General features: G+C 38.2%; 1 protein-coding gene across 4 annotated transcripts in view; it reads right to left on the reverse strand.

Annotated features, from left to right (window-relative positions):
- Nucleotides 1-1,724: 1,724 nt before the first annotated feature.
- LOC117415478 (cortactin-binding protein 2-like) overlaps nucleotides 1,725-21,961 on the reverse strand; it is a 63,932-nt gene continuing 43,695 nt past the window's right edge. For 3 of the 4 annotated variants that reach the window (XM_034025910.3, XM_034025909.3, XM_034025908.3), the window contains 15 exons: nucleotides 21,394-21,511; nucleotides 20,256-20,522; nucleotides 17,224-17,319; nucleotides 16,538-16,617; nucleotides 14,023-14,109; nucleotides 13,832-13,931; nucleotides 8,875-9,030; nucleotides 7,213-7,400; nucleotides 6,613-6,791; nucleotides 6,013-6,218; nucleotides 4,910-5,095; nucleotides 4,465-4,525; nucleotides 3,652-3,784; nucleotides 3,158-3,262; nucleotides 1,725-2,605 (listed from right to left, as the gene is read on the reverse strand). In XM_034025910.3, coding sequence (XP_033881801.3) covers nucleotides 2,363-2,605; nucleotides 3,158-3,262; nucleotides 3,652-3,784; nucleotides 4,465-4,525; nucleotides 4,910-5,095; nucleotides 6,013-6,218; nucleotides 6,613-6,791; nucleotides 7,213-7,400; nucleotides 8,875-9,030; nucleotides 13,832-13,931; nucleotides 14,023-14,109; nucleotides 16,538-16,617; nucleotides 17,224-17,319; nucleotides 20,256-20,522; nucleotides 21,394-21,511 — 2,205 coding nt within the window. In that variant the 3' untranslated portion in view covers nucleotides 1,725-2,362. Of the gene's footprint in view, nucleotides 2,606-3,157; nucleotides 3,263-3,651; nucleotides 3,785-4,464; nucleotides 4,528-4,909; nucleotides 5,096-6,012; nucleotides 6,219-6,612; nucleotides 6,792-7,212; nucleotides 7,401-8,874; nucleotides 9,031-13,831; nucleotides 13,932-14,022; nucleotides 14,110-16,537; nucleotides 16,618-17,223; nucleotides 17,320-20,255; nucleotides 20,523-21,393; nucleotides 21,512-21,961 lie in introns of those variants that run through there. The other variant, XM_034025911.3, reaches the window with a different exon arrangement.

The following is a 21,961-nucleotide window of genomic DNA, read 5'->3' on the forward strand; positions in this document are numbered from 1 at the left end:
GTGTGTATATATATATATATATATATATATATATATATATATATATATATATATATATATATATAATATATGCTGCTTTTTATTAACCAATTCATACAATTCATACACGCTTTTTGGTCTAGGATGTATGTTTTACATTTTATATATATATATATATATGTTTTTTAAATACATGTGCTTTTTTACCTGCTCCTTGCCAACAGGAATTAAGTTCCCCTACCCTTTTGTTTTTCAGGAACTAAGTTTATCTATGCAAGGACATCTATTCATTAAAAATGTCACTTACCTTAGACAGCAGAGCCAGCTAACCAAAAAATCTAAAAGATCTGCAAATTATTACTTCGTTTATTTCGCTCATGCATCCTGCTGCTAAAGGCACTTTATAGCAGTACCATTACACAAACTGTATTTATAGCTTTTTATAATACTACTCACTTTGACAAAATAAATAAAGGACCTTTTTGTTACTGTGTCTTCAGGTTGACTTGCTTCAGTCATATGGTTCTGTTCAGTCGACAGAAAATGAATGCCTGTTCAATTACAGTTATGTCATTTTTTAGGGTCTAATTTAGCAGGTGCGGTGACTCATTTCTGTAGTATAGTGCAAGTGTATGCCATGATGAATTGGGTCAGCATGAAGTGTGATCCGAAGGAGCATTCAAGACAATGGTGACTGGTTTGTCATTCTAGTATAGCATACACTGCAGGTATAGTAACTAAATTGCATATGCCTTGTAAAATGATGTTTTGACACATTGTATAAATAATCACCAAATTTTATGACTGGACAATTTTAATATAAAAGCTTAATGTTTTTATCATCAAATTTTATTCTGATTTTTTATTAAAACGTGCATATTTCTAGTGACATGCAGCAAATACACTACCTTAATTTCTAAAACAAATGCCATTATTTCAATTGTAAAATGTATCTTTTTTTACAGTGTAAAATACTAAGGACTGTTCTTTTTGAACAGACATATCATAAATAAAAATTATTTTGTGTTTACAATTTTCTTTTGAATGATTGTTAATATGGAGAACTCTGGATATTCTACCTTCCTTTAAATAGAAATGTGTAAATGTGTAAAACTGCATTTTTTGTTGTCTTAATTGAATTATAAGTCTTATGGTGCAAACTGAACACTGGAAACTTTGCATTCTGGCAGATTGCATCAGAAATTAAATAGGCAGTACGTTATACACTGTGCATGTCTGAGCAGTGTAGATTTTATAGTAGGGATTGAAATTAAATAGGCAGTACGTTATACATTGTGCATGTCTGAGCAGTGTAGATTTTATAGTAGGGATTGAAATTAAATAGGCAGTACGTTATACACTGTGCATGTCTGAGCAGTGTAGATTTTATAGTAGGGATTGAAATTAAATAGGCAGTACGTTATACATTGTGCATGACTGAGCAGTGTAGATTTTATAGTAGGGATTGAAATTAAATAGGCAGTACGTTATACATTGTGCATGACTGAGCAGTGTAGATTTTATAGTAGGGATTGAAAGTACAGTATTGGACGCAGAAAAGTATCTTTTGCAAGCAGTTCAAATACAGAAACTGTAGTTTAAATAAAGAAAATATTTTAGTTAAAATACCACAAATTATGAACTGAACAAATGTACAATTGTTGTGTTCAAAACGTGAAACAAAACAGTTACAGCCCAAATGTGCAGATCCATGCAAGACCTGAAAACACGAGTCACACAGCAGGTACGTGTGGATAATTAAAATGTTTATTATGGCTTGCAGTTGAAAGAAAATGTCCTGTGTTTGCAATTATGTTACTTATTGCCACATTCCATTCACTTTGAAACAAGTGAAAATTGATGAACCCAATTCTCCATATTATAAACATATGTACAATATTTATTCTTTTTTTTTTTTTTTTTTTTTTACTGTACAAGTGAAATGCAACTGACACCAAGTTATATACCATATAAGTTTCTAAATTTCTTATTTACACATTTGGTAAAACCCTGAATATTAATAATAATAATAATAATAATAATAATAATAATAATAATAATAATAATAATAATAATAATACAAATACACAACAACAACAACAGTATTTAAACCTATCTTGAAACTATATAAAACGTAGAACACTAAATATTTCAATAGCAAAAATTAACCACTGTCACTTTGACCCAAAATGTTTTTACCTGAAAAGCTATTTAAGCACTTTTTTTTTCTTTTTTTTATTCAATACTTTGTATATAACAAACTGTGGTCTCCAATACACAATGTAACAAGTACATTTACAATTACATATACAAAAACTGTAGTAATACTACTTTATAACATACACTTAAAATTAAAACCGGTTCTATAAAGATTTAAGAAGGTCTAATTGTTATTTTCATGCAAATCTCTGTGCAGATTCCAAATTTTCTCTGGTGAGTTATTATTCATCTCCAACTGCCTTGTATTACTGCTGCTGCTATATCTGCTTCTACTGTGAGAACGCTGTGAATTTGTATTTAAAGGTATGGGCAGATGGGACTTTGGACTTGCTGGCCCAGATTCACTCATCTGTTTATCCCTGCTGCAAATCCCAGGTGCACTGTTGTTCAGGAGACAGCCACCAACCTGAAAAGAGGATGCATGCTTGTGTTTATTTTAATGAATTAAAACAATATGGTGTAGGTAGGTGAATTTTACTTCTAGTGCTGCATGTCTACAGTCCTTCAGGTCCTTGAACTGGAAACCCTGTGCCAACCAGGCGGTTGATTAAATCCAGGGTGACAGCCTGTTGCTGTTAAATGCTCTTAAAATAAATCTTGCTTTGGCTTATCCTGTCATGGTATAGACTGAGACTGATCAAATCAACCCCACAGCGATATAGAATCTGGCTATGAGGAGGTTTCAGCTCAATTTTTACAAACAAGCAAAGTCCATTCAGCTGCTCCAAAGTAGTGGTATCCACCCTCGTCAGCACTGGAGTGTGTTCCCATTACTACATCTCAGTTTGTCGTGTTACAAGACACATCACACAGTAGATCTGCATGCACAGACAGACAAATAGCCATTCAATAAAGTGATTAATTGTTGTTTGGAGGAACGAAGGGCATTGGTTATTTAAGACAGATAATTAAGCAAAAACACAAAGGATTTAACAACAACGCCTGCTCATTGCTTTACCTTCTGTTGTTGCCGTTGAACGGTTAGGTCATTATCTGCCTTCAATGGCATTTGTCCGCTTGGAGAGCCAGGAAACATAAGGAAATCATTCTTCTCTTGTGAAATCTAAAATACAGCAAGTTAAGTTTAAGGATTGACCTGTTTATGGTTTGTATATTAAAACTAGTTGTGGTACTAGGTCTATATAAAACTGTATTTGGAGTAGGTGATTAGTGCGATCACTTATTGTAAGGCCACAGTTAGGCCCTTATTTACTAAATGTATTTCTTCCTTAATCCCCCGCAATACTGTATTGAGGTTTACTGAACCTCGTATCGTGTTCTGTCTTATAATGAGAATGTACAAAATGGGGAAAATTGAAGCCACGGCCATGCTGCCTTTTAAAAGGTTTGGCTCTACAAAGTGCTTTATTACAACTATAGAAGGTGATGGAGATAATAACTACTTTAGCATCAAATCAGAACTGAAGGTTAAATCAAGCAGACAGGTCGCACCTTCCTTATGTCAGGCTCGGACTTGCTGGAGCACATGCTCTGAAGCTCCTGCATCAGGTCGTTTTCATCATCTGAGCAAAGGGACAATCTCTGGTCAAGTCCTGCAGTCTTTGGCTGGTCACCGACCACAGACCTGAAGAGATTTTGAAAATACTATTTTTTTTTTGCACAAGTAAACTCAGACATAATGCATAAAGAAATAAAATAATAAAGTAAAAAAGACTGTAGCAACATGTATTTTACATCTTGAGACTGTAACGTGTCTTCAGAATTGCGTAACCGTTTTTTTGTTTAAATGTTACACAAAGTGCTTTATTTACTTCTTATTCATGGAAACACCTTACAATGTCACTATGGCATCTTTTTTTTGTTTTGTTTTTACTGCTTTGTGTTACTGACCTCTAGTGGTGCTTGGAAGTCAGTTCACAGTTTTACTTCAAAAGTTCACTTTCTAGAACACTATACAGTACCTGTTCCTATATTTCAGGTGTAGTGTCAAAATGTTAATAAAAGCACAGTATTGCCATAATCATGGGCCCCATCTGCATACAACCTACACACAAATTCTGTGAAATTTTAGGACCCTAAATATCTTTATTACAGCCTCACCCTCCATATACTATCATATAGCTGCCTAATATTAGACATTATGTAAATTACTGAGTAACTGATGTCTCATATTCATTGAAGAAGTTTCACGTTAAAGTACATAATCTAGTGTATATTGATTGAGGTTTTGTATAGCCAGAATTTAAAAAAAGGTAAAATAATTATAATGGTAAATCCTATTTAAAATAAAGTATGAGGACTTACTTTTGTGTATGGGAATTCATTCTGCTGAAACTTATGTCTAAATCAGTCTTTGACAGAACACCTGTAAGAAAAAAAAGATATTATTTTCACAAAGTACCTCTTTCGTAAAGACTAGTCCTGACCGTGCCATATGATTTCAAGAATTGGCTGCACAATAACCTCTTAATTAACATGGTCAAGCTGTCAGATAAATGAAAGGAAATCATTTGCAATGTTTAAAAGAATGGGCTTGTTTTCTTTAAGTGCAGAAAAAACAAACAAAACAAAAAACACACAACAATAGTAAGCACATTTGTTTAATTATTATTATTATTATTATTTATTTCTTAGCAGACGCCCTTATCCAGGGCGACTTACAATTGTTACAAGATATCGCATTATTTTTACATACAATTACATTCTTTTTTACACATTACAATGAATCTGAAGCGGCTGCAGACCGTACCTTTTTTTTGTCCTGCCTGTTTACTCCAGTGTTGCGAGAGAGAATGGCCGCTCTTCTTCCGAGGGCTGGTGCTTGCCTTCCTCCAGGAGCCACTGTCTCTGCTTTTCTTGTTGCCACTTTTATAACTGGTGATCACAGACAAGGGGAAGCTACCTCCCTGGAACTCTGACAGATGTTCTTCTATTTCTGCATTACAAGATTAAAACAGATACAATATTAGACCTGTTTTTCGGTCGGCATCAAGATTTATTGGCCTGAAAGTAAATATAGATCGCAGTGGAAGCCCAGTTCTCCCGCAGAGTAACAAATCCTTATTACTCACTGAAAACAAGAGGCTGAATATGTGTAGTCTGTTAATACTGTAGACAGCAGGAGGCTTGATATTTCAGTCAACTGCAGTGAATTTATATACAGGGTGATAGTAAGTTTACCACATCAATGACATGGTGCGTTGATGTGCTAAACTTACTTTCTAATCACCCTGTACACTTCAAAATGGACCGCCAGTCCAGGTTTTCACCCGTTCCCCAGAAAGAATGAAAGGAATTACTTTTCTTATTATTGCATTGTTCTGGTTTTCAACAATTTGTCAGGCAAAAAAAACACACACCAGACTGTGTAGCTTACATTAAACCTGTTTGCACGCTCTGCAGGGAGGAGAAATGCTATCCTTACTAAATCTCCCCTCCTGCCTGTGCTGTTAAATGGAATTGGTGAGAACTTGCTGCTGTTTAATTAAATGATCTCCCGTGTCTTTCTAACAAATTGTTTATAGCAAATTCAAATGAATGTTATTTTTCCAAATTCCTTGCATCAATTAAAAATAAATAAATATACATTGTAAAAAAAAAAAAAAAAAAAAAAAAGACACAAGAACAAAATACTTTTAGCTCAAGTTTGTGTCAACAACAGATCTGACTTCAAAAGAGAGCTGGGCGTCAGAGCCACGATGGGTTGTATAAAAGGGATAATTCATGACAGTGGAGACATGCTGTTCTGTATCAAGTTCCTGCACATTTGATGCACTTGGAAATTGAGGAGCTAAAAGCAGCTTAAGATGCTGCGATTTTCACCCGAAATAAGCACAATAGTGGTGTCAGTACCTTGTCTGGGGAGAGGGCAGCCCTGGAGAACAGCCTTGTTGATCAGGATGCTGAGTGCAGCTTTGACCACAGCCTGCTGCCCCTGACTGAGGCTCTTTCTGCCTGACGACTGGACCTGCACCAGAGACCTCTTCACCCTCACTCTCGAGAGAATGGCTTCTTCCACTCGGAGAGCAATCACTGCATTCCACAGCCTGGACAGCCACCTTCACAAACAAAAGGGGTCGAGTACAGTATAGCCTTTCCTTTAGAATGAACCTTACATTCAGTTTTATGTGCTTCATATGATATTGGCAAGACTCACTGAATGAATATATATTGAAAAACATGTCACATAAAAGTCTGGCTTGACTAATATAACAAATGTAAGAATTTGTATAAATTGGGTTACATCTAATAACTTTTAGCTGACATTTTGCAAAGTTTGAGATAGTCTTTAATCACTTAAATTGTTTTTTCACCCACCATGTTACTTCACTTTTATAAAACAATGTTTAATTTCACCAAATTATGTGATTAACTCCCATTACTGATTAATCAATAAATTGAAACACATGAAAAACAAAATCTCCAGAAATCCCTGCCTGAAGAAAGACCTACTTGACAATAGACTGGAGATGGCTGGGCACAATCGGACAAGTGAAGAAAATCTCTGGTCCAATCAGAGCCTCCGGTGTTCCCAGGCGAGACAGACAGGAGTTAAGTTGGTGCCAGACAGAACAAATCCATCCCAGAGCTTTAGAAATCAAGTCAGGTGGAGGTGGCATTTGACCTTTAAACTGAAGAATTTGAAGAATTAAAACTAGTATACAGTAACAGAACAGAATCTTGCATATTATAAAAATTAATAAAAGCTGCACCTGAAATTTCACTCATAAAATTAATACGTCATCTAAATTGTAAAAAAAATAAAAAAAATAAAAATCACACACAGCTGAAAGCTTACACTACTATTGAGATTGCATGGTAAATCAGCAATCAATCATTTCCTATTACTGCCATCCGTCTCCAGAGAAATCAATCATTTATTTTACATGAAACTAGAAATAGAGATAATTATGCTTATCGTGGCCTGGACAAAGTATTTCAGTACAACTACACATCTCCAGATCTGATAAGCCTCTCTTGACTTTAGTATATTAATATACAAGAAGAATGCAGCTAAACAGCAGCACAGTACAATACTGCATTTATTCTGACCTTATCAACCAGCTTTCTCCTGAGGTATCTCTGAAGCAGGCTGTGGATGGGCTCTGCATCCCATCGCAGCTGTACCCAGCGGAAATGCTGCTGTACCACTAACTCGGCGCCGTGGAGATGGGACCTTGCCAGGGTTCCAATCAGGAAGCTGCTCTCCTGGAAGTAATATGCACTGTGGGTTTCCTGTGCTGTTAATGAAGAAAATAGGGAAACTAGTTTAAGCGTTTTTACTGTTTTTTTTATGATTAGTCAATAACGTTATCAAAATAATCTGCTGGTACCTTCCCCTGATATCAACGACCAATTCTCTGTTGAATGGAAAGTAAAAGATGGTTGTTCGTATTAAGTTTACTATTTTGAAATGTATAATTTAGTCTCCTGATTCATATTTTAGTTTTTTTCATTTAAACCTACAAAACAATGAAAATGACAAAATGTGTAAAATATAGCTGTTTTCTGGGGCATATGAAATAACATCCATTTAAAAACAAAGTAAAGTATATCAATGCATTCTGGGAAGAGCTCCACAGAGAAATTATATATAAATATGTTCTTAATGTACATGATTAATTTAAAAACAAAGTTACTGAGTTTTTGAATGTTACTCCCATGAAGATACAAATCCAAGTCATGCTTGTGTCCACACTAGCGACGTAAAGTTTTGTTAAATTAAACGGTTAATGATTCAGAAGTTGACTGACCATTCCGCGGGAGAAAAAAATGCCAGCTAGTAATTAATTATACAATAAAAGTCCAGTTGGAACTTTCTTTACAAGTGTGAAATATTTTTTAAATTAAAACAAAAACTGCTGTTAAAAAACAACAGTAATCACTATTGTGGCTCATAATGTAACATTTTAAAATCAATTTTCATTTGTATCTGAAAGCATTAGATTACAGTCAATCTTTCTTTCACTTCTCCAACCCGAATGTACAGTACGTGTAACACTGACATAATTCCATCACATTTCCTCTTGATCGGCTCTGAGAAGCCTTTTCATAAGTTATTTCATAATTTTAAAAAAAGAAACAGATATATGTTCACATTTCTTTTACGAGTAGTGCCTGTTACATAAAAAAAAAAAAAAATAGGAGGGGTGTTTGTATCTTTTTTATAGCAGTTTTTTTTTTTATATATATATACAATTCTTTTGTATAATATCACCCCTATTTTAGGATATCTTGAAACAAAACTCCCTCTCTACAGCAGATACTGCATAGTGTCATATGTCTTAATACAGCACTTCTCATTTCAGGTTTAACTTAAGTGTTACATCACAGTACATGACTGAGTGATACATGCAGAGGGTACAAAGCTTTCAGTATTTTCAGCTTCTGGTGAATTGGTTATCTTTTATCAATTTTTTAAGGTTTATTTTGGATTACAAATAATTTGCGTAGCAATATCTATACATTTTAGAAGTTTTTATTCATTGGCACTCAAATTGTCATTTTTTTTAAATGTTTACACCTGGCTGCGCATAGGACTTTTTTCTTGAGAATTTCAACCCTGCTTGTAGGGATGTGGTGGCTCTGGATTAAAGCCCTCTCGTTAGACTCAAATATTTACAAGCTTTTACACTCAGCATCGGCCAGCACTCATCCTGCTGATTGGTGATGCAGTGTACTGTACGTAAGAAGGCAGCCAAGCACAGTTCTTACTGTTTTGCAGGATGACCGAGCTCCCTGGGGCCCTGCTTTCAATAGGCTCTGAAAGGTCTCCTAAAAGCTCAGCCAGTGAATCAGCTCTCTCCAAATTCTCCAGCACAACAACTACATTCTCGGTCCCTGGCAAGTCCTTCACTGGAACCAGAAAGCCTGAGAAAACCAGTACAGCTATCAGATTAGAGCTACACACAGAGAGTATATATACAAGATTGCAAATGATCTTTACTGTCCTAATTACCCTACGCTGGTATTACAGTTTTACTATTAAAAACCTGTGAACCCAATCCTTGGTTTCAGAACTTCCCTCAAATTAGGTACATTATATAAAAAATGACAAGTGTCAGAGCAATTAGGCTCTTGCAAAATCTTCTCTAAATCACAGAAATCTGACTAAATCACACTCACCTGGTTATGACTTGTTTAACTCTCTCTCTCTCGGAGGATTGTGGGATTGTGGGAGGAGCTTGCGGAGAGGCGGTAGCGTTTGAATGCTGGTGCGGCAGGAGAGTGTTTTCGCTACTATATTTTTTGCAAATATCTTTATTTATTTATTTATTAATTGTTTAGTTCGTTTATATATATATATATATCTTTGTTTCGTTGCTTTGTTTGTACTTTACCGTTTATAGAGTAGTGTGTGTGTGTGTGTAGGTCCCGTTATGGGATCTCACTCTGGAGGGCTGGGGGCTCTCAGCCGCCGACACGGGGTTAGCTGCTTGCCCGATGCCGGTGTGTCGGTGGAGGAGTGCCTGCTGGCAGTGGGAGAGGTGGTCGGGTGTGACAATATAGTGTCGGCATCCTGTATGAATAAAAGGTTTGTCGTATTTTTAAAAGAGGTATCGCTGGTCAATCAACTAGTGGAGGAAGGTTTTTCGGTCAAAGGGAATTTTATCCAAGTATCCCCCTTAGTAACCCCTGTTACCAAGGTAATCATGTCAAACGTGCCGCCGTTTTTAAAAAATGAGACCTTGGCAAATGAACTTGCCCGATATGGCAAACTGGTGTCCCCAATTAAAAATATACCTTTAGGGTGCAAAAATACAAATGTTAAGCACGTCCTGTCTTTTCGGAGACAGGCGTTTTTGCTGCTGAGTAACCCGGGGGAGGTGATTGATGTTGCTTGGAGCTTCAGTGTGGAAGGGACGGGCTGCGTTGTTTTTGTCAGCTCGGACACAATGCAGTGTTTTAACTGTTTGGAACAGGGACACCAGAGGAGGGCCTGCCCAAGAAAAAATAGAAATGAGGAAAGGCAGGAGCAGGGTACTGATGGCAGGGAGAAGGCTGGGGATGTTGGGGGTGAGCGGGAGGATGAGGCTGCTCCCCCATCGCAGCGCCAGCCGGAGTCTGCAGAGACCAGGGAGCCGCCGAACGGGATGAAGCTGCCCACACCACAGCCGAGGCTGAAGAGACTCAGCCACGGTCCGTCACAAAATGAAGCTACTGAAAATGATGAGGGTTTTGTGATGGTAGCTAAAAAAAACCCCAAAAAACAAAAAAACAAAGAAGCTGCAGATCTGTCCAATAGCGAGCGGGGAACGGAGCAGAGCCCCGAGCCTGTGCTGGAGGGGAGCCTGCAGTCTCAGCCGGGAGGGTCTGTCCCTCCTGACATGGAGGGAGAGGGGAGCGGCACGGCGACGGGCTTACAACCCGGCGCTGTGCAGAGCTCTTCTCTCTCTGAACCCCAGCAAGCGGAGGCAGAGGCAGCGGTGACGGCTGTGGCTGTGCTGGGAGGAGGAGAGGAGAGTGGCTCTGTAGAGGTGGAGAGAGCCGCGGAGGAGCTGGCAGCCGTGGACGGCGGAGCAGACAGCGAGGATGGAGCAGAGGAAATGGAGGGGGAGCTCTCTGACTCCTCACTTATCTCTGACATCCCCAATAGCCAACCCGTTAACAGGGGGAAAAAACTTTATACCCTAGATGAAATTAAACTGTTTATGGAAAGTACAAAAGGGAAAAGTGGGGTTGAAATTGAAAACTTCTTCCCCGATTTGAGATTATTCCTCCACTCAGCACACATCGTCACACGAAAGGCAACATTAGAGGAGTTTGACCAGAAAAAAAGGTACCGTCTTAAAAAATATGTACAAATAATTAAGAAAAAGATCTCTAATGATGCTAACCAATAATTTTATAATGGATACTTCTTTTAAGAATTTTTTTATTGTTGCTTGTTTTATTCTGTCGGTTTTATATTTTTTAGCCGCTATGGAAAAGTGCGTTTTTATTTCTTTTAATGTGAATGGCTGCAGACAGTCTTTTAAAAGAGCGCAGCTATGTGAGTTTTTAGAGCAGAAGCGGGCGGGGGTCGCGCTGCTGCAGGAGACGCACTCAGACAGGGAGAATGAGGCTGCGTGGCTGGCAGAGTGGAAGGGGCCGTGTGTGCTGAGCCACGGCTCAAGCACCAGTGCAGGAGTGGCAATTTTATTTAAGCCCAGCCTTGGAGCAACAATTTTAGACATTGAAGAAATTGAAGAAGGGAGGTTACTAAAAGTAAGAGCAAGGTTGGGTGGTACTGTATTTGTTTTTATTAATATTTATGCACCAAATAAAGGAAGGGAACGCATTTTAATTTTTACTAAATTAAAGCAAGCTCTTTAAAGTATTGATAATGACGATGTGGTGGTGGTGGGAGGAGATTTTAACTGCACTATTGATTTTACAATGGATAGAAACAATGAGGAACCCAATCCCCAATCCTCAAGTGAATTAGCTGCAGTTTTTCAGTTCAGTGGCCTGGTTGATGTCTGGATGTGTCTGCATCCTAATGCAAGACAGTACACCTGGTCTCATTGCCGCTTACAACAAATATATAGAGCCAGGTTAGACCGCTTCTACACATCACACACTCATCTGAATAAATTCATTAAAGCCAACATCATCCCCAGTAGCCTCTCTGACCACCACTGCCTGTTAGTTACAGTAATACTTACCACTGACTCTCACAGCACCTCCTACTGGCATTTTAATTTAAAGTTACTACAGGACACAATTTTTGTAAAACAATTTAATGATTTCTGGAACATATGGAAAAAAGAAAAAACACTTTATAAAAATATGCGGCAGTGGTGGGACATTGGCAAAACGCAGATTAAAATCTTTTGCCAGCAGTACACACTCAATTCAACCGGGTCACTGAACGCAGCGGTGAGAGAGCTGGAGTTGAAAATTCTCCAGTTAGAGAGCAGCCTGGACACAGACCACCAGGAGCAGACCCTGCAAACCCTGAGAGAGCAGAAACACATGTTGGGCAGCCTGCTGAAGGAAAGAGTGAAGGGGGCGCTGGTGCGCTCTCGCTTCATGGAGCTTAAAGACATGGACACCCCCTCCAGTTTCTTTTTTGGCTTGGAGAGGAGGAGAGCAGACAGCCGGCAGATGCACTGCGTCCGGACGCTTTGCGGCAGGGAGCTGTACAGCCGGGAGGAGATCAGCAGGGAGGCAGTAAAATTCTATTCTGAACTATACAGCAAAGAGCCATGTGACCAGAAGGATACGGACCTGCTGCTCCAGGATTTGCACACCCTGAGCGAGGAAGAACAGCACCTATTAGATCAGCCACTAACATATCAAGAGCTGACCACTGCTGTTACACAGCTTTCAAATGGAAAAGCTCCTGGCATTGATGGACTGCCCGCTGAATTTTTTAAAAGTTTCTGGACTGTGATTGGTGAGGACTTTTTGCAGGTGCTGGGAGAGAGCCTCCGAGATAAAGAACTGCCCCTCAGCTGCAGGAGGGCAGTAATCACACTACTGCCCAAGAAAGGAGACCTGTGCTTGCTAAAAAACTGGAGACCTGTTTCGCTTTTATGTTCCGATTTTAAAATAATTTCAAAATGTTTGGCCAATAGACTAAAAATGTGTATAGGAGCTGTAATTCACACGGACCAAACTTACTGCATACCGGGACATTCCATTTTTGATAATTTGTTTTTAATTCGAGACTTTTTATCAATGGCTAATACATGTGATTTGAATGTGGGGCTGGTTTCTTTAGATCAGGAGAAAGCATTTGACAGGGTCGACCACACATACCTATTTAAAACCCTGGAAGCCTTCGGGTTTGGCCCTGTTTTTATTTCTTACATCCAGCTTTTATATTTGAATGTTTTTAGCATTTTAAAGATTAACAATGGGCTGAGTCAGCCCTTCCCAGTGTGCAGGGGTATTAGGCAGGGCTGCTCCCTGTCTGGAATGCTTTATTCACTGGCCATAGAGCCCCTGCTGAGGGGCCGGCTGGTTGGCTGGGCAGTGCCCTCCTCATCCTCCCCTGTCGCAGTGAAGGTGTCCGCTTATGCAGACTATGTGAACGTGTTTGTGTGCAGTGACAGAGACATCAAGGCATTACAGCAGAGCCTGCACACATTTCAGAGAGCCTCTACAGCAAGAGTTAACTGGGCAAAGTGTTACACCTTCCTGTCAGGCAGTTGGCATGATTGCACCCCCTCTGTCCTGCCCGAGGCACTGAGATGGGACAGGACAGGTATAAAAGTGCTGGGGGTGTTTTTTGGAGTAGAGATATATGCAGAAAAACTGGGAGGGCCTAGTGGACAGAGTGGTTTATTTTTATTGTTTTACAGTGTTTTTATTAATTTTGGCTTTAATCTGTTTTTAACAGAAAGAAAACACTGTTTTTTTAATTGATTTTTTTACGATCCTTTTTTTTTGTTTAAAATCTATTTTTAAGGAGAACATGATGTATTTTAAGATTTTTTTAATATTGATAAATCTTAATTTTGTTTGTGTTTTACCTTTTATTGATTTTTAATGGATTTTAATTGGAATGTTTAATAAAGGATCTTAAAAGTCAAAGTCTCTCTCTCTCTCTCTCTCTCTCTCTCTCTCTCTCTCCAATTTAATGCTTGAACATCTACTGGCTGTTAGACTGAACTGCACATTATAAATATGACTAATAAAATACATGCCCATTATAGATTATAAAAAATTAAGAACTACTAACCACAGCTAATGAAATACTCCACCAACTGTTCTTTTGACAAGCTAGCATCCACTTCGATTTTTACCATTTCACATCGGATTCCCAAGGCTTCTTGTTTGTGCTGTGTGAAAATATATATTTTTTTATAAAAGGTTTTATGGATGCATTAAACAAAAACCTGCTTTAAAAAGAGTGCTTTGTGCCTTTATTACCTTTATGCAGTGTGCAATCTGATGGGCTAGGTACTCTTGGCAGCTGCCTTCAGGCCCATGGAAGATAACATTGCGATACTGTTCCACCTAATTAAAACAGAACACAAGCTGACACAGAAAACCAAACAAATAAAAGACAATACACTCATCACAAATTGCAAATATATATACACAGTGGTTTGCACAGTAGGATGGTGACATTTTTGCCCATTCTTCACGGGAAAATTGTTGGGGATCGTCGATGGACTGCAATTTTCAAGTCTCGCCATAAATTTTGGATTCAAGTCGGGGCTCCCGAGTGGCGCATCCAGTAAAGGCGCTCCTCGCAGGATGTGCCCTATAGCCTGGAGATCACTGGTTCGAATCCAGGCTATGTCACAGCTGACCGTGACCGAGAGTTCCTAGGGGGCGGCGCACAATTGGCTGAGCGCTGCCCGGGTAGGGAGGGCTTAGGTCGGCAGGGGAATCCACGGCTCACCGCGCATCAGCGACCCCTGTGGCCGATAGGGTGCCTGTGGCTCTGCAGCGGAGCCGCCAGATCTGTGTTGTCCTCCGGCACTATAGGTCTGGTAGCATTGCTGTGGATCTGCAGTGCGAAAAATGACGGCTTGGAAGGAGCACGTTTCGGAGGACGCGTGTTTCAGCCTCCGTTTCCTGAGTCGGCAGGGGGGTTGCGAGCGGTGAGCCGGGGATACAGATAATATTGGGCATGCTAAATTGGGGTGAAAACCGGGGTAAAAATAATTGGCGACGACTAAAATTAAAAAAAAAAAAAAATTTGGATTCAAGTCAGGCCTCTGACTGGGCCACTCAAGAACATTAATTCTCTTCTTGTTCAACCACTCCAGTGTGGCTTTGGCTTTGTGCTTTGGGTCATTGTCCTGCTGAAATGTGAATTTCCTCCCGAGTTTCAGTCTTGGCTGACTCAAGCAGGTTTTCCGCATCCCCATAACATGATGCTTGACAGTTGGGATGGTGTTGACTGGGTGATGTGCAGTGTTGGGCTTGCACCAGATGTAAAGCTTTGAATTTAGACTGAAAAATTCAATTTTTGGCTCATCTGACCACAAAACCTTTTTCCACATGTCTGCAGTATCATCTACATGCTTTTTCGCAAACTCCATACGTGCTTTAAGATGAGGCTTTTTGAGTAATGGCTTCTTTCTTGCCACACGTCCATACAGGCCAGCTTTGTGTAGGGACCGACTTATTGTTGATATGTGAACACCGACTCCCATCTCAGACACAGAACTTTGCAGATCTCTCAAGGTCATTGTTGGCTTCAGAGTGACATCCCAAACCAGGTTCCTGCTTGCCGGGCTGCTCAGTTTGGGAGGGCGACCTGATCGGAGTAGTGTCTGGGTGGTATGATGCATCTTCCACTTCTTAATGATGTGCTGTGAGGGATAATCAGCGCCTTTGAAATTTTGTTATACTTTATCCCTGACTTGTTTTGAAAGCTCCTTAGGTCTTCATGGTAGCTTTGTTGGATCACTATGTGAGTTGCAGCTTGAAAGTCTTTATATACCTGAGGGAAATTATCTACAAGTTAAACCACTTTGAGTACACACAGGGTGAAACCATTTCACTAATTTTGTGACCTTTCAAACAAATCATTTGCACCTGAGCTGATTTAGGGCTGCAGTAGCAAAGGGGTTGAATACTTATGCAACTAAGATTAATCTGTTTTTCTCTGTAAATCGTACTTAGTTATATTCTATATGCATTTTTTAACTATCAATGTGGAGTAGTTTGTGTAGATTCTACATGTAAAAGTCTAATTTGAAAGCGTCGTGGACTACGCTCAGGTGCCAACAAAATGTGAAAACTTTGCAGGGGGGTGAATACTTATATTTTATATATATATATATATATATATATATATATATATATATATATATATATATATATATATATAATGTTACTCGATATTGTGCCCAACTAGCTTTGCAACATTACCAGTTTCATTGAATTGGTGTGAATTGCAAAGTACAGTTGTATGTTCTTTTTATATTGCATTTACACACATTACTTCGTATAGCCGACAGCCGCAAGACTGATTAAGACCAGTGGGCTGAGAAGTGGCAAGGTTTGAGAAGACAAACGTGATTAATGAAAACAATAAAAAACTTAATATTAGATAAGCACACCTTTAAAATACTACTAGCCATATACGCAGGTCTAACAGATATAATACTTACAATACCCGAGTATTATGCCAGTTAAAATGTTCGAATTTAAAATGTACTCCACGTTCACTCCAGTTAAGATACAGAACATCTCATTAAATTAGTACACTTAGTTCTTAGGAGATGTATGTCTTCCAAAGCCTTGTATCCTTTAAAAAGTTGTCATTTATCAAATGTTATACTCGAGGAGCTACATAATCTAATGAATTATGAGTCTTTCTTGTTTGACTTTTGCTGTCCTTGTGGTGTGGTGTGAAGTGGCTTGACTGACAGCAGAAAGAAATGACATGAACACACATAAAATCCTCTCGTGCTAGTTAGCATACCAGCCGAACGTAGTTCTGAAGCATCTGGAGCGGGATCAGAGATGCATAGGCCAAGCTATCGAGAGACGTTTCCTGCAAACCTGTCAAAAAACATGTAAAGAAAAAAAAATTAACAAAAAAGAGTAGCCCTGAAAGTTTAATAAATTCAAGTACATCTTTAAACCCCCATGCATTAGACAGGCACACTGCCAAGATCTGTAAAAAGAAAAGAGCTACCAATCAAACCATTAGCCTGTCAACTGTCCTGTCTATATATTAGCTTAATACCCACTGGACCTGACCAAAAAATTATTAACTACTTTTGGGATATATTGCGATTAATAATAGTTCTATGAATAGACAGTATACTTAAATCATGTAAGCTAAATTCTTGCAATTAAAACTAGAAGTAGCTTTTTATTTTTTTTAATAAATGTAACAGGACTTGCATCTGTAATCGAGATGCAAATCCTGCAAAATACATATTTGAAAAAGCGTGTGACCTGTATCATTGATATGGCCAGAGTTTAAAACAAAACAGTTCAAACAACAGCTGTGGCAGGGATTCGAAAATAAATATAAGTTCCCTTCACAAATATGCCTTATTAGTATCATAAGTAACTATATTCTATAAGATGTATCCTTGCTAGACATAACAAATGAAATCCAAATACAAAACTGTAACATGTACAACGTAAAAAACACACCTTTCAGCTTAACTGTGATGTGTTGAGAGCAACATCTTTTCAACAAGTCCCAAGGTGTAAGAGCCAGAGCCTGGCCTGGGTACCAAGTGGTGTCTCCTATAAAAAAAAACGCAGAACCACAATGAAAGAAATCTTTCAACAAAAGCCCATTTCAAAACAGCCTCAGCAGAAAAACAAAAAACATGTGATCTAGATTAAAATAAATATATGGACTTTTAAACTCAAACAGTGACAAAGCAGACGTCTTACAAGATTCTGGAAGATCTTCAGGAAAGAAGATAACTATAGTAAGAATACTTTGTATATATTTTTAATCTGCTCCGTTTAGCTACTGACTTCTAACCTTTCATTTCCTTGTTTTAAGCTGTGTATTTATCCAAAACCTTTACTTCTTACCTCTCGCCTTGTTTTCAGATGATACAAACATCTTTAAACTGTACTACATAACTTCCCATCACATAACTTTATTGTATTTCCTTTCATACCAGTATCAAGGGAAGTAATGTTAAAACTTTACAATGCTTTAGTAAGACCTCATCTAGAATATTGTATTCAGTTCTGGTCACCTCGCTACAAAAAGGATATTGCTGCTCTAGAAAGAGTGCAAAGAAGAGCGACCACAATTATTCCTGGTTTAAAAGGCATGTCATATGCAGACAGGCTAAAATAATTGAATCTATTCAGTCTTGAACAAAGAAGACTACGCGGCGATCTGATACATTCAAAATTCTAAGAGGTATCCGAAAAAGGAAACAGGGACCAGGGGTCACAAATGGAGATTAGATAAAGGGGCATTCAGAACAGAAAATAGCACTTTTTTACACAGAGAATTGTGGGAGTCTGGAACCAACTCCCCAGTAATGCTGTTGAAGCCGACACCCTGGGATCCTTCAAGAAGCTGCTTGATGAGATTCTGGGATCAATAAGCTACTAACAACCAAACAAGCAAGATGGGCCGAATGGCCTCCTCTCATTTGTAACCTTTCTTATGTTCACAATGCTACATTATTCTGCCAGCAGTGTCATTGACTTTACAGCTGTAATCAAGATTATACTGTAGTTAACTGCATCATTGTTTACAATATACAGTAGCCGCTGTGTAAATCATTAAAAATGACATCCTTCCTGTCATTTCCCTTACTTTTACAGACAAACTTACACAGAGTTTTCAGACGAGTTTTATGAAATGCATTAAGGCAGTAGTGGTATTCAGATTCATCACTTTATATCGTCAAAATAGGGTCCAACCTAAATGATGACCCACTGTGCATAAAAAGCAGCTTCAGTATTTTCATCAAAAAACAGCAGTGCACAAAGAGACCATGCATACATTACAAAAACAGATAGAAAGGCTTCATCCCCTGAAAATAAAAATAAAATGCCAATCCAAACAGTGCCGATATCAAAGTTTCCAAGTCCTGTAGATGGGGCACATTTACTCTGAATGGCCCGACGTCTCTCATTGACATTGGCATTGAATCCTGAAGTCAACAGATGCTGCATGATAGTGTTTGCCTAGTATATGAAAGACATGATTTTTGCAACTTGCAGAATACAATCATTTTTTCAACAGTGGTAGGTAATAAGCAGGGTACTGTAAAGAATGCACTTATCAAATAGAGTGCTGGAAACTTTTTGCAACCCTAGGAAGGAAGAAAAGGGTGCAAATGCACCCCAAAAATTCACCATGTGAACTTTGAATGAACATGAACATGCTTGTTATCAAAATAAAGGCAATCAAATAACATGTAAGGATATATCTCAGGATCTTCAAAGAGTTATGAGCACGGATTCTAGTTTTCTGCAATTAAAAAAAAAAAAAATGAAATTCTCCGATAAAAATAAATAAATAAATAAATAAATAAATAAAAAAAATAAAAATAAAAATCGGCATTATTCGGCAAGTAAAATAAAAGGCTAAATTGAGTTTCTATACGTACATATGTATATATATATATATATATATATATATATATACATATACATATATATACATATATATATATATATATATATATATATATATATATATATATATATATATATATATATATATATATACACACACACACCCACACACCCACACACACTGTATATATATACAGTATATATATATATATGCCGGATTCCTTTGTACAGAGGAATGTCAGCTTTCACGCCCATTTTTACAAAATCTGAAACAGTTTCACGCTGTTCTTTGGTAGTTGTAAGACGCTGAAATTATCCACACACAGTGGTCTTTCAGTGTTTTCGATGGCCCTGCTGTTTCGGCCTCATCTTGTTTACGTTTCCTTTTTATACAATTTATGTTTAGCGCTTCCCATGTGTTCTACAATGGTCTGCCTACAAGTGTAACCTACAGCCTTCTGCATGAAGTACAAAACAACACATTACCATCAACGTGAAATACATACTTCCCAGACTCATTGACCCGATCTTTAGTGGTGATTTTTATTGTTTTCGGCAACTTTGAACAGCTGTTGGTACTGACTGATGTAAACCGAAGCCTCATTCAGCACTGAACTTGAATACCAGAAGCAGCTTTATTAAGCAGCTATGTTTACGTAAATTAAAATCAAAGTGGCCTGTGTTAATGTTTATATGACATGTGTATTTATTTGGTTATTATCAAACAAACAAAAAAAAGCCTTGCATGTTTTATGTCCCTCCATAAGTGTAAAACAAAAAAAAATCTCTGACATCACAGAAAATCCAGGTTTTTCCGAGTTATTGTGCAGCAAAAAGATTCCTAGGATCCCTGGTTATGAGACATGCTTATTTTAAACACACTCGAGTGCACCCCTTGCCACTGACAAGGTTAACAGTTTAGAAGAAAGTTGCAAATATGAACAGGGACAGCAAACTACTATGGGACAGCCAGAATCTAATCACAAAGCCAATGAGTCTGTGAAACAGTGAAGCAGACACTGAAGACTCACTTACTATAGTGGAGCCCGTAGCTACTCCAGGACAACTACCCACAAATACAAATCCTTTCTGAAAAAAGATTGATTTTGCAAAAAAAGTCCTACCTATCTGGACTGCAAATATGCTGTTTGAGCCGAGGCCGATAGGAGCTTGTGCACTGGTGTTAAAGGCAGAGCCCTTCTCTTCCCATCCCCTGGAGAGCAGGTGGAAGTGGTTTGTAACTGCCTGGGACAAACTTTTGGACAGGTCATCCCAGGTGGTGTGCTTGCAGACATTAAGTACCCCTATAGTTACTCCATCTTCAAGAATATCCATTGCACAGATCTGTTCATTCGGGCTCTGGGAGATCTGCAGAAGCACCTTGTATGAATCTGTGAAAGAAATGTTTTATATGCAAACACATTTTTGAACCTGCAGAATGTTGCATAGAATAAACAAGACCACGTGGGACACAGGATATAAATGTGAAAAGGGAAATCAAGTCCCCAGTTTGTTGTTAATCTGGGGTTAAACAAATGGGTCACCTATTTTGCCAGAAGTGCTGCTCTGTTTAACTAGGTCACTTTCAACATATTGATTCCTGTAACACAAGTACTGAAGTGAATGCATCATGTTAGGCAGCCCTACTAACAATTCTGAATATTAACTGGAATTAAAGGTTTTCAGTCATTAATAAACAGATGGAAAACTACAGGCCTACTGCACACAAAATAGGTGTATTTTAAGGGAAATGCAAGACTACATGCAATAATCAGATACTGGAAGACAAGTTTTATGATCTGAATAACATGAACTGAGTTCGCATGAATTAGTAAAATGTTACAGTAAGACAGAGAAAAAAAACTGCACATTTTGGCACTGTCATCAGATGACTAACTAAAATGAGTGGACTGGAAAAGCTGAGAAAGTCATTCTTTCCATTAATTTTTTTTGTTTTTTAATCCCCCCCCCCCCTCCCCCAATATAAAATATGGAACCTATTCAATTTTCTGAAAATTTGTAGTGGTGTTCTCTCTGCATAGTTATTTAAGTTTCAAACAAAACACAGAGAGTACACAAAGGGGAAATATATATTTAAACCAGGGCTTTATACAATTATTATTCATTCTGAAACAGCATTGGAACCCGTACTGTACACCTCAACTTCTTGTTACACAACATACATTTCATTGGTTTTCATTTTTATTCTTTTACAATTAGTTTGTCAAAAAAAAAAAAACACACATACACACCACAACTTACACAGATTCTCCAGAAGATGCTTGCAGTCGTCTGTGGCCACATCATGGACGGTTCGATTGCATTTATCTCTCTTCTCAACGTCTAGTCCCCCGTGACTACACAACACTTCCAGGCAATTCTAAAAAGAAAAAAACATTCTCTGTAATTTTTTTTGCTATACTACAGCTGTGTTGTTTTATGCAGCTCCTATTTCCCTCCCACCAGGTACAGCTAAAGCTTTTGTTTTATTCAACTCTTCAGCCCAGGTTGTTACCATTTCTAGAATACATTTTCATTCTGTTGGTTGTTGGAATACCAAGCCTGGTTCCTAGTGCATAGAAGTCTACCTCATTAACAAACCACCAGAACAGCTCACACCGATCTTCACTCATATCTACAGTGACAACAGACTGGATTTAGACACTGAACTACTCAATCACCCCCAGGGGTTCATCCCTTTAAAAGGAGGGGATAAAGCACAACAGAGGAGTGTGGGGAAGATATATTCTGTACTGTACATATTCTGAAGGCCAAGGTATTGTGATTTCATTATTGTCCATGTGTAGCGCACACAGCAAAACAGCTTGAT

The sequence above is a fragment of the Acipenser ruthenus genome, chromosome 7 (genome assembly GCF_902713425.1).
Source record: "Acipenser ruthenus chromosome 7, fAciRut3.2 maternal haplotype, whole genome shotgun sequence".
NCBI lineage: Eukaryota > Metazoa > Chordata > Actinopteri > Acipenseriformes > Acipenseridae > Acipenser > Acipenser ruthenus.